This window comes from Cotesia typhae, unplaced genomic scaffold, assembly GCF_013202065.1.
Source record: "Cotesia typhae breed Kobodo isofemale line unplaced genomic scaffold, CoteBio_Ctyphae contig_23, whole genome shotgun sequence".
Taxonomy (NCBI): domain Eukaryota; kingdom Metazoa; phylum Arthropoda; class Insecta; order Hymenoptera; family Braconidae; genus Cotesia; species Cotesia typhae.
Genome location: NW_027423729.1, coordinates 570,320 through 583,668, shown reverse-complemented (window position 1 = coordinate 583,668; position 13,349 = coordinate 570,320). Strand labels below are relative to the sequence as shown.

At 28.4% G+C, this 13,349-nt stretch overlaps 3 protein-coding genes across 3 annotated transcripts in view; 1 reads left to right on the top strand and 2 right to left on the bottom strand.

Moving 5' to 3' along the window:
• Window positions 1-13,349, top strand: part of Gefmeso (Guanine nucleotide exchange factor in mesoderm) — a 32,509-nt gene that overhangs the window by 5,691 nt on the left and 13,469 nt on the right. The window lies entirely within an intron of this gene.
• Window positions 855-2,834, bottom strand: LOC141524941 (uncharacterized). Its single transcript, XM_074239128.1, has 3 exons — window positions 2,795-2,834; window positions 971-2,724; window positions 855-904 (listed from the first exon to the last, which is right to left on the bottom strand). The coding sequence occupies exons 2-3, from the start codon at window positions 2,163-2,165 to the stop codon at window positions 855-857; spliced, it is 1,245 nt and encodes a 414-aa protein (XP_074095229.1). The 5' UTR covers window positions 2,166-2,724; window positions 2,795-2,834.
• On the bottom strand, window positions 2,931-6,643 carry LOC141524820 (uncharacterized). The gene is made up of 5 exons (XM_074238920.1): window positions 5,027-6,643; window positions 4,882-4,923; window positions 3,602-3,805; window positions 3,339-3,517; window positions 2,931-3,253 (listed from the first exon to the last, which is right to left on the bottom strand). Exons 2-5 carry the CDS (start codon window positions 4,904-4,906, stop codon window positions 3,071-3,073), a joined length of 591 nt encoding a protein of 196 aa, XP_074095021.1. The 5' UTR covers window positions 4,907-4,923; window positions 5,027-6,643; the 3' UTR covers window positions 2,931-3,070.

The following is a 13,349-nucleotide window of genomic DNA, read 5'->3' as shown; positions in this document are numbered from 1 at the left end:
TTTTTTTTCATATTATTACTATACACGATTTAATTATGATAGTTTATATCCAGCGTTTAGGAATGTAAATTTTTCCATTTCCAGCTGTTACACACCTTGTCAACGTACAAAATTTTAAGTCTGAGTAAAATAAACAGGACCAGTTTTTATGATTCATACTAATTTCATATCCTTGAAAGTGTTCATCAAAAATATATTCATCAATACATGTAACGACCAAAATTAATTTTTTAATTTGTTCCAAAAAAATTTTATATATATAATAAAATAATGGTCCGTTTTCAGCGGGCATCATCAATACTGTATTTTTCATCAATTCCTGGCCCATATACTTTATAGACGACGTTGAACAAACATTTATTACTCCAGCAGGAAGACAGTGTGCAAATAATCGATAATTAGAATCCGTTTCGATGTTTAAAATTTTAGACAGTGGAGCGGTAGTAAAAGATTCGATTTGCCTCTTAGAATTTCGGAGTAAATTGCTGAATTTCAGTTGATTCTTTACAGCTACAGTATGACAGATATTGACACGACTTATGGCGTTATAGGATGTAATTTTCCCATGTCTATGAAGCCTTTCATAGATGGAGCACTCCATGTTCCCAATAGGTCCAAATTTGAAAAATAAATCGGGATAATGAGTCAACACGTGGTGCTTAAATTTAAGAGAGCTTGGAAATAATGCCAAAAGTTTTTTTATATACTCAGAAACAAGTACTCTAAAATATGTAATTGTATTTTTATGAAGGGCCTTAGCTGTTGTTATGTCAACAATTTTTTTCAGTAAAATGATAAGGTCCCAATGTTCATCATTCGTAGGAATTAAATCTCCTAATATCAGATTTATATTTCTAATGAGACATAACATTTCTGCTGAAGACCATAATCAAATCCCCGTACTCTGTTATTTAGCGTATTCAAATCAAAAAATATTTTTTTTTAAAAATGAAATTATTAAATATTTTGCCTAAGTCATATTGACAAACTCCTTCGAGAATGTCATGCATAACGTCGACACACATAGAGTCGATCACATTGTATCCTGGTAAGTAATTGAAGCAGCTTGAACTTTTGATACCAGTTGAATCAAATTTTTTGGTCTCTATTTGAAATTCATACTGACTTTGTGTCCTAAGTAAAGACTCATCAATTTGATAGGTATCTTTTATCTGACTTCGATCAATTAAGCAGAATCTACAGCAATAATTACCAGAAAAACTGCAAATAAAACCATGAATAGCATTCATAGCCAGATTATCACCAACAACAGTGAGTAATGAAAAAAAAATGGTTTTTTCCGATGGAGTTTTTTCAAATAATATTAATCCAGTAGTCTGAAGTTCTTTTAATTCTTCTAGTAATTTATGTAAAATAATTTGATAACTGAAGTCTTTTTCATCCAGAGAATTGAAAAGTAATGTAACAAAAATATTTTCCAACTTAGATTGAAGATTGGGGGGCAAGCAAGGGATATTTATATAAACTGCACCCGTTTTTGCCAGGCCTCTATGGCTTCCTAAGGGATTATTTGTTTCATAGTCATCATGATACAATACCAATGGTAACACCAATTTATCGCCAAAAGATTTTTTTTTTTCTTTCCATAGCTGGCCTTGTAAAACATTTTGAAGTATATTAGATTCATCTGATAAACTACCCATATAATCTTGGATACTTTCAAAAATATTTGGCAATTCCAAAAAATTCTTCAATGTTACAGTTATTGAAATATACTCAATCGTGACTGGAATTTTCACACGATTCGTGACGCCTTCACTATTCCGGTAGTCTTCTCTTTCTCCAATTTTTATTTTTTGAGGAGGAACGTACGTACCATTACTTTTAAAAGCTTCTAATCTTTTAAATTCACTAGTTAAATCTTTGAAAGGATTACTCAAAACATCTTGAGTTTCACGAAAATCATATAAATTTTCTGATCTTTCACCCAAGTCTTCTAAGCGTTGTATTAATCCTGTTATAAATGTGTTTAGAGGTGAATTTTTGACGAAGTTAGAACAGCTATCAATGATGTTTTGTACACGAGCACGAGATAAATCGTTATAATTATATAGGTTGGAAATAAATGATAATGATTGTTCTGTCATATTATCGCTTAAAAGTGGTAAATTAAAAAAGTGTTCATATCTTTTAAATGAAGTCATATTTAAATGATTCAGTATCACAATTTAATATAATTAATGGTTAACTATAAATTATTATTATGTTATAAATTATAAATTACTTTATATTATTGAATCACGATCTTCAATCGTTTAAAATAAATATAATAGAATATCTTATTTTAATTATATCGTAACACTATCACTTCAACTTTAACTGTTATTAAAAACTAAGTAAGATGCTTAAAATATTTAAAGTTTAATCTTCATGTTATACTTGATGAATCCGGTCATTTTTTTTATTTTTACTGGGTATTTGTTGCCAACAGTCGATGTCTTGAATAAAAATTTCTGGATGAATATCCAGATATTGTAGCATGACTCCGGAAATTCGTAATTTCCGAAGAAAAAAAAGTTCAAAATTCAATTTCAAAGCATTCAGAGGATTATCGACCTTGTACTTATAGTCATCTATAATGACATAAAAACTGGTGCACTTTTCAGGCCCTCCAACAAACAGCATGTACGGCTGAACAGTTTTCTTTTGTTGTGCAGCGACTCTTTTTTTTTCTTCGACTCGTTCGTTAATTTGCGAGTCAATCTTGAATTTAAATTACATATGAAATCGAAGAAAATTAATACAGATATAGGTGAGTAAAAGTAATATTTACCTTCACAATTGCTAAAAATCATTCACAAAGTCAGGTTCCTTCAGCTGCTCACTTTTATCATTTTTTTCTGAGGTGGAGTATCTCCAGACAAATTTTTCCTCTTTTTACCAGATTTTTTGGGGCAGCTGGCTTAATACTCGTGCTTTTAAGCATGTGAGCTAATAATAATAATATTAAAACTCCATTGTTATCTAAAAAGAACTAAATATTAGTAAATGTCAATCATGATTAGTAAATAAATTAAAATGATACGATTTATATTAATTTAAATAAACATTATTTTAAATTACCATCAGGCTCTTCAGCAAGCAATGAAATTAAATTTTGAGCTACTGCATTGGAGTAAAGTTGTTCATCAATTTTCGAGTATTCTCTAATAAATCGACATAAATATGGCCAATACTCTTCGATGTGTTCATCTGATGCACTCGGTAGAATTTTTTTAAAATCAAGATGAATCTACAATTGTTTAAAATTAAAATCAAAAAATTATCGTAGCGACCATTTTATCTTAAGCAGAAGAAAGAACTGTTGCATCTATTACCAGAGTTACAGCGTTCTCGTTTTTCAGGCACTCAAATTTCGAATAAACTGACTCATTTTTATCCTTTTGCTGAATTAAAGAGTTTCGCCGTTCATCAAAAGTATCAATCCAGTATTGCTCGACTTGATCAAAAGGTTGAAAGTTTGTTTCAAGCCACTTAAGTTTTTCAATGATTGTCTCTACAGTCATGTATAGAAGAATAAAGTTAGTATATTAGTTTATTATTTTGAAGAGTATATAAATAAGTAAATGATAATAAATACCATCTGCTGGAAGGGAAGAGGTTTTGCTAATTTTTTCTCGTTGAGGTGTGGATTTTAAAATTCTGCCATCTCGCAGAAATTTTTTAACGAGATTGTAGCGTTCCCACAGTTTGCCACTAGCATTGATTCTTACATCATTCTCTTGGCAAAAAGGTGTGTAATAAAGTCCTGCTTCTTCGTGAAACTGTTCTTCAATTTCTTCAGCTAATTTTATGAATCTAACTTTATCAATTTTATAGTTAAAAGAATTGTATATTTGTAAATAAAAATATTTTTATACTTTCATAATTAAAATCAAATGTTAGTACTTTCTGTCATTATTTTTAAGTGCGTTAATAGAACAAATTAAGAGACGTATGAAATCATATAAAAGAAAGCTTACGCAGTGCATGGTTAATTGATTAATAAGCAGTAAAGCTGTGAGGAAGAAAATTAAAAAATTAATAGGAAAATATTATTATTTTTTTTTAAGAGAACACTAATATTTAATAATTTTTTTTTTTCAAACCTACACAAATTTTTCTAATTGATACTTCCCAACTTCAAAATTTATTTTTCGTAATGCAACATTAACTTCGCGATCAATGACCTTTTTACTAATAAAGTTCTCATATCGTCAGGAAGAATTTTTTGAGGGTTGTTCTGAAAAGAACTTAAAATAGCTAACCCTTCAAAATCCCGACTCAAATAATTTTTTAATATTTCATTTGGGTCATAAAATGTTATTGCTGAAAGGTTAATTAGGCCGACAGAAGGATCAGATAAAATATTAGATAAACTAATATTTGGCGTCATGAGCGTAACTTGGACAGCTGGGTATAAATAAAATAAAAATTAAAATTAAAATTATATGTGTACGTATACGTGCGAAATAATAAAATGAAATGTAGAAAAATACATTATTAATGACAATAAATTCAAAAGAAGTCATATCCAATTTATGTATACTTTTCAATTTTTCTTTTACCTCTAACATTTTGAGCTGGTATTAAAAGTTAAGTGAATTTTTAAGTTTTTAATACAATTATTACATATAATATTACAATTATTTCATTTAATACAATTATTACATTTATAGTCATCAAGAAGTTAAAAAAATTTTGTCTTCCAATTTTATATTAGTGCGTCTTGATTGTAAATATGTTTTTGAATTTATTATCATTATTAAATTTATAGGTAATACATTGATCAATGGCATTAATAATCATCATATAACAATCACAATAATAGAAAGCAAGGTTATAAAAAAAAAGAAAATAACGCCGTAGCATCAAACTTACGTTGCAATAATTGGTCGCCTTCCATAATCAATAAAAAACAATCTAAAATAAAAATATTTCAATTTTAGGTTAGTTTGGTTAAAATTAAATAATTTATATAAGTTTATAATTTTTTGGTTATATATTATCTAATGTAAATACTTACGGATTGAGAACAATCGAAGATAAAAATTATTATTTTTTAATTTGTATTGTTTTGATTCACTACAATTTTTACTTCACTTTAGGTCAACTTAACTATTTTTTGTTATCAAACTTTCTAGAAATTTTATTTATCGGTTATGAATGGTAACTAGAACTATATAGTTTTGGCGGTAAGACAATAGTATAATTGCTTAACACGCCACAAATTATAGCGGGAACCACTAGTACCATTGCGTCATCTGCAATGTAGTATGGGTCTCAAGACCATACTGTCTTGCAAAGCCTGCTATACATACGTGTGAAAAACACAATACCACCATTACTATACTACATAGTAAATAACGCCATACTTATGGGACTCGGTACAATACTGAATTGTAATATTACACATACTATTTTGGTATGGGTCTGGAGACCATACTAACATTGTGTTAAACGACATCCATTTCTCTCCGTGTAAATGATCTCTTTTGATTCTAAGATTATTTGTCCTCGTGACACAACTCCCGAAAAAATTATCGTCTTAAATAGTCGAGTAGCATTTAAAAATATTATTAGAAGTTTCTGTATGTAGGTCTGTAGAAAAATATAATACGCATTGTTATCGTCATCAGCCTCCAGATTATTACAATGAACCGAATTTGAATGAAGTTAGAACGAAAATATTAAACAAAAATGCTTCATCTTCAACTGAAAGTATACAATAAAACCTCGAGAAACGTTATTTGATTTACTTTTACCCTTTGTGTTTCAAAGAACTCCGTAACTGAAGCGATGCTGACCCCCAGGGCAATAACTTATTAATTTTATGAGCGTCGGTAACGTCACAGACCCTCTATTCCCAGAAACTGGCAGCCATTTCATAAACTTGTCTCCATTTTGTTGTGTCGGACATTCAAGAGCAAGCTTTAAGATTTAATGGTTAAATTTTCAAAGTCGGTACATTAGCTATTCTTTTTAATTTCTTTTATTACATTATAACCATATAACATATAAGGTAAAAGGTAAATTATCCCGGTGAGTTAGAACAACGATACTCGCAAGTTAAGTAAAATACCGTGGACTTAAGACATAACATGTGAACATGTCGCTCTTGAAATCCGGTTTGCTCTTCAATTTTATTTTCTCCAGCCTCATTGAATCCATCAACCTCTATTGGACACTTCTGTGCCCCATTATAATATCACTCGCCTTTTTATCTTTATTATGTTTCAGTTTCAACCATACACATATTTACATACTCATATATGTGGCTATATAATGGAAGAAATTGTACTATACTAAAGTTAACTCTGTTCGTTCATGCTTAAGATTGAGAACAAGAATCCCATACAAAGCACAGGTCCAACGTATTAACGTCGAGGATGCCTCCCACGCGCTTTCCTTTGCGTTGACTCCTATATTTCTCTTACTCGCTTATGTTACATACATAAACATACAACATACAAGACACTCACTCACATAAATATACAACATACAACATACTAATTCTCATAAGCCTACCAATGGCGTAACAGCATTTTTAACGTAAACCCGGTACAACATCTGACCCTGTAAATCATTTTAAACAATTTACAGTCCATATATATATATATATATATATATATATATATATATATATATATATATATATATATATATATATATATATATATATATATGTATATGTACACTCGAACCATACAGCATAAGTGGAAAAGATTCAGTTTCATATTTTTACACGTATATCATAAAACGTACATAAGTATTGATTATAAATTATTTACCGGCGTGCTTACGCTGCAATAAATAATTTTGTTTTCTTTATTTGTGTACAATAATAACATCGCATCCATTCAAGCCGTCAATCGGATATGATCAACACATCCCCCGTGTCTGAAATTACGGCGTCAGTTTATCTTGTTGTGTATTATAAGTAGCGAGGAGAGAAGAAATGAGAAATCATTTTAAACAAAAAAAAAAAAAAAAAAAAAAAAAAAAAAATGGGGATTCAGAGTCGAGACTGGGGTTGGGGTTCGGGTCACAGTCTCAATCTTGTTTCCGTCGTCTGGACTCGTATCGAGTTTTAACTTTTATCAGTCTTTCGAAAATTATTTTATTTTATTTCTTCTTTTCTTTCACGGGAGAACATTGAGAAATCTCTTGTACAGACATTTAATTTTTTTCTTTATTGAAATTTGAGTCCTTGATGTTTATTTTTAAGTACTCTGTTGGAATTTTTTTTTCTTTTGCCAAAATGAAAATTTCGAACCAAGTTTTGTATAAAGAAACTTTTTTAAATTGAATAGTTCTGAAGTTAAAAATAGTCAAAATAAAATTTTGAGGTCGTTAAAATTTCCCCCGTGTATCTAAATCTAGAATATAAATATTTATCAATAATTATTATTACCCACAAACTCTATTGATTATTCGTCTGCCTACTTTCTTTGGTGTTAATGATTTTCACAAGCAAATTTGACCGTGACGAGTATTAAAGAAATAATCAAGATGTATTTATGACACAATATCATAATTTTTTTATTATTTCTCTAAGGACGTTTATGTGGTGCCGTGGGTCAAATGAAGGCTAACTGTTTTCTTATTAGTTGATTCAAGACACAAGGATCCTTTTTCATTTGAAATCGGATATCTCTGATGTAAAAAATGCTCATAGAGGCTAAACGAACCAAGTGAAGCTGAATAAACAAGCTAATTGGCTAATGCATTCATTTTACAGAAAAAAATTCCCGAAAAAACGACTTATTGAGAGTAAGCAAAATATTTTTTTTTTTTTTTTTTTAAATAAATAACTTTTAAAAAATATTTTTTAATCTTGATTATAATTTTTAATATAAATCTTTCAAAGATAAAGCACCAAAATGAAGACTCGAATCTTGATCTAATAAACTTATATAAATCCTATGCCCGATTGGAGTAATCTAATGATAGAAAGATTGCACTGTACCGGTATTTGAATTAGATTACAAATTATAAATTATAAATGATATACATAAGGATAATATAAGACAGACTTGACTGCAGACAAGAGAACTAGTGTTGTGTTTTATTAACGTGTGTGAATACGTAGGATGAGTTGTAGTTGTTATGTTGTATGTTGTGAGTCGGCCACGTGCCGCACGTGTGTATTGTATATTAGTAACATAAAGACGATCAGCTGCTACATCAACCGAGTAGTTGCTCTCTTTTTTATTTTTACTTCTTCCTACATATTATAATATATTACTTCTGGTTCATCCGGACGACCGGTTTATGTTCTCTCAACACAGCTGCCTATTGCCAAGCCCTGATACGATACTTTTACACTTCTACTTTACTATGTATACATATATGTCTTCTCTTATTGAGTCTGTATATATGGCCTAGTCGAGTAGTTTCTCTAAGTATGGGGTAAAAGCTGCCGTATCATATATATAATATGTGAGGAGATTCTGGCGTGTTCTTTATTCCGGCATGCTCTGTAAAAACTAACTCAACGTAAATGTGGTTTAGTTAGAACAAAAAAAATAAGATTAAGTAAAGAAGATCCAATGACTTTTATCCGCGAACCCCCTACGAGATAGTTATACGGTCATGCGACTATCCTTTTTAAATTTTTTACTCCCTTTCAATCTTCACGACTTCACGACTTTACTCTGCTTGGACTTTTATTCTCAACGTCGATTTTCATTAAATTACCAACAACTACTTTTAGTTTTTTTTTTTTTACTTTTTAAATCTCTTTAATTAAATGTTTGTAAAATTGCTACTCTTATCGCTTATTTTAAAAGGAAGAGTTGAATATTTTCTTAAATACTTAGTCATTAAAGTTTTAATAAGAAAAAACTTCGAAATAATGATGACGAATGTTTAAATCATTCGTTTTTTTTTTAATTTTTGTTTTGTATTCAAAATTTGTTGTTATACAAGATTGATCCGATTCCTTCTAACGGTTTCAAGCTAGATGATAGCGCGTAGGCTTGAAAAGTCTACAGTAGAGGGTTCGAATCCTCATATTGTAGTTGATATCATTGTTTGAGTAATTTATTCAATATTTTTACAAAAAAAAATTATTTCAATTGATTATTTATAAATTTATTGAGTCAAAATTTTTTAGAAATAATTTTGGAGTAACTTCTAGATCATATATATGCACTGAAGCCAAATCTTAGGGTATTAATTTATTTAAAGCTTGAGCTATTAGTGAAAGATATTTTGAAAATCCATTTAATAAAGTGGAATTACTTCAAAAAAAAAAAAAAAAATTTGAAAACATTTTTAAAGAAAGTTGTTTTGATTTCACTCGATAATTTGAAAATTATAAATATGTCAGATAATTATAGAATTTAATATTTGTTTGTTTTTTATATTTGTAATGGTTGAAGTTAATTAGTGTAGCGTAATTTTTCTTAAATTTAAAAAGTTTAAACAATAGTAACGAAATGCATAATTTTTCGAATGTGCTAAGTAGAGTCGTAAAATGTTTTTCATTCAAATGCCTTAGAAAGTTTCTTATTCATTATTTCGTTTAATTAAATGTTGCATTGTTGTAAAATTCTTATTATTAAAATGATTTTCTGTTAAAACATTTCCGGTAAGAGTATTTCAATGAATTTTAAAGAAATAAAAATTGCAATAATGATAATTTTTTTTGAACCATGAAAGCCTCGTTTAAAAACAGAGTATTTTCGTTATTGACTAAAAATACTGAATCGAATAATGCCAGTTACCAAACAAAGATATTTTTTATCAGCTCTCATATTATCCATAAAACTTCTGACCTATTTATTGTATTATCAAACTGGAATTTGTGAGCTGGAATGAAAACCGATAAGATCAGCAAATGAATATAATATGTCGGTAGTTTAATCAGAGCAATCAAGTTTACTGAAATGAACGTCAAGTACGAGGTCTCTCATTTTCTTTCTCACTTGGCAATGTAATATATAACAACATAACATAGTTGGTAACAAAGTTGGTTGTTGGTTCACGGTGAATGTAACGGAAAACCAGAGTAGAGTACCACAGAGTAAATTTACTTTAGTTTGTATTATAATCTCCTTCTTTCTCTCTCTCCGAATCTTGTGTCTCATGCTACGTACATGTGCTATGTATATGCATAAGGGTTTTTAAAAAAAATTAGTTTTAACAACTTTATCTTTCTCTTTTTATCCGGTCATACTGCTAAAAGATGTAGGAGATGCGAAATGCAATGCAAGGCGCCGTTTCTCCAAAGAAAAATGATCTGCCGTCGGATATCCGAGACAGAAGAGAGAGCATTCGACGCTGAGAGTGGCGCCACGTTGATGCCAAGAATTCCACTTTCGGACGACGACGACGACGACGACGACGACGATGACGGCGACGACCGCGATCTTGTTGTTTAGTTATTGTTGCTATTGCTGTTGTTGTTGCTATTTCTCATGCTAACATTTTCTGTCGTACAAGTTTGTTGGTAGCTAGTTAGTTAGTTGGTTAGTTTTACTTTTTACTAATGCGGGATTTTATTTTTTGTTAATAAGAAAATTCATAATATAAATTGATACAAGAAAGCCAACAAGATTTTTTTTCAGTTATTATTATACTTATATTAACTACACACTCAATTATTATTGTCTTGTATAATGCTCACATATCTAATGCCTAACGCTCGGTAAATCCGACTCCATAATCCACCGCTCGGTATAGTTTTATTTTATATTTATGTATATAGATAATATAATAATATAATAACAAACTATATTGGATGGTATATACTCAATGCTCATATACATATATATTCATATACTTAACTCATTTTAAAATCACAAACTCTCACCATACAGATACGGGTTGTCTCACTCTATTGGCAATTGCTATTTGCTATTTTATAAAATTTACTCCTAACTTAACTCTTAACTTGAGCTCATTTTACTTCCTACATTAAATTTACCGCTATTAACTAGGTCTGTCTTATTTTATCAACTTTATAGTATCATTTTAGTTATTATTATACGTATTGTTTTTAAATTTTAAAAAGTATCGTATTGTGCGATCGTAAATATTTCAATGTTCAACTTACTCCAATAACTTGAATTTAAAAAAATTCATTTTGAATAACGTAAAATTTTTTTGAGCCAAGAAAATTTCTTTTTGCTCTAAAACAACTTTGCTACTTACAATTTTATTGGTTCAAGTGAACTTTATAAATAAAAGCTGTAAATTATTTGAATTTACTGAATATGTATTTTAAAAAAAAATTTATTTCGATTTAAAGCTCTCATTTCGACCGTTTATAATTAGTTTGTCTATACCATTATCGTCTTCTTAATATAAAAAAACGATTACGCACAAGTATATGGCTCCACTTATATTTGATTTCGCTGTAAAAAATTTGACTATCAATTTTTTTTATAATTGTTTTACTTATAGAATTAATAGCAAAATATACCATCGACCATAAAAAATTTTTATTGGCTTGATAAAAAACAAATGATATCACTTTTGCTATTTAAGTTTTTTGGCGTCTGAATTTTTTTTTCTAAGTTTATTTTATGATAAGTAAAATGATAAAAATTATTATGGTATACTTTGGCTTGTAAATGAAAACTATTGAGAAGTATTTAAAATTAGATGAGAATTGAGAATTGTTTATAATAAAATATTTATCCATAAAAAATTTATAATTCTTTTAAAAAAATGGTTAATATAATTTTTTTTTTTTTACGTTATTGAGCTATTTTTAGTTTTTAAAATTGCGTTAAAAATTTTAAACTTTAATTAGTTGATAATTCTAATTCTGAACATTAAAAAAAATTAATTTTTTATTTTTTTGTATTGAATAGGTACTTAATTTATTGTTAGAAAAGAGATACTAAAATAAATATGTCTACAATCGTATTTACTACATACAGATAGTTAGACAGACAGATAATTAAGTTTATTCAGCCATGAAGTCTAGAGCCACTAAAAAACACAAATAAAATAAGGACATAATACAAATATTATATATGAAAGCATACTAATAAAACCTTTTCAATTATTGCACAACAGCAATTATAATAAAAATTATAGTAAAATACATAACTTACAAAATCATCTTCAAAGATCCTTCGAATTATTCATCATAATTCGTAACTATAATTATTATAAATTTAATTCAATTAAAAAAAAAAAAATTATTTAATAATACACTTTTTTAACGCCTATAAAAGTCGATGTACTCTTCTAAAATAAATAGTATATGTTTTGGAAGGTAAATTGAGCTTTTATTTTTGAGTTTAGTAAAAAAATTTTCGGTTTTTTACGGAGAATAAAATAGCCTCTTGATTTCCTTATGCATTTCCCTCATACTTTAATTACCAAAAACCACATAATAAAACAAATAAATAAAAACGAGTGATTTCGTAATGTATTAATCCGGGCATATATAATTTAAAAACTAAATTAGTATCGCCTTTAATTTTCATTTTTATTTTCTCCGTAAAACACGGCATATATATACAATACCACAGTACCTACATAAAAATTCATTTAAAACCCGCGTACTAATTTCGTGACAACGCCATATAAGTACACACAGGTGTTTCACTGTTACCTCAAAGATGTACTTAATTAACAAAAAAACTATATACCATTTCAAAACGATCAGATTATTTATATAAATTATACTGAAGTTAGCAACCGACTTACAATTTTCTGTAATTTTTTATGGAATTACCAAATAAATTAAGTTAAGTATCATTAAAAAAATATTGCAAAAAGTTTATACTAATGGGGTTTTAAATTTTATTTATAGCTATATTTTTTATTGTTGGTAATAACAATTTTTTTTTTTCAGCGAATTAAATTATTAAAAAATTTTCAGATTTAATTTTTTTAATTAAAAATTGTTTGTGCTGAAAAATATTTACACTTATCAATATTTGCGGGTTCCATTAGAAAAAATAATAACATTTACATACAATTATCATACACATTTGAATTTTTAAAAATTATAATTTATTTGTGTCAAAAAATGCTGTTCTTATCAATATCTGGTATTTCTTTAGAACCAGTATATGTCATAAATAAATCAAACAACGACTAATAAATAAATTAACAAGAGAGTAGAGTACTTGTTACTCGTTAGGTATTCCCGGTAAAAATTAATTTCTAATTGATAAAACGATCTTTTCTATATGCATACATACATATATCCATTATATTATTACATACATATTAACTCAATGTACAACTTATAACTCTTTATAAATCTATATATATATATGGATAGAATTGATATACCATGAATGAGTCATACGCCGCAACGTACGTGCCTCGTCATGTCGTCATTAATCGCGATGATGAATCCTCTTCCTCCTCCTCCT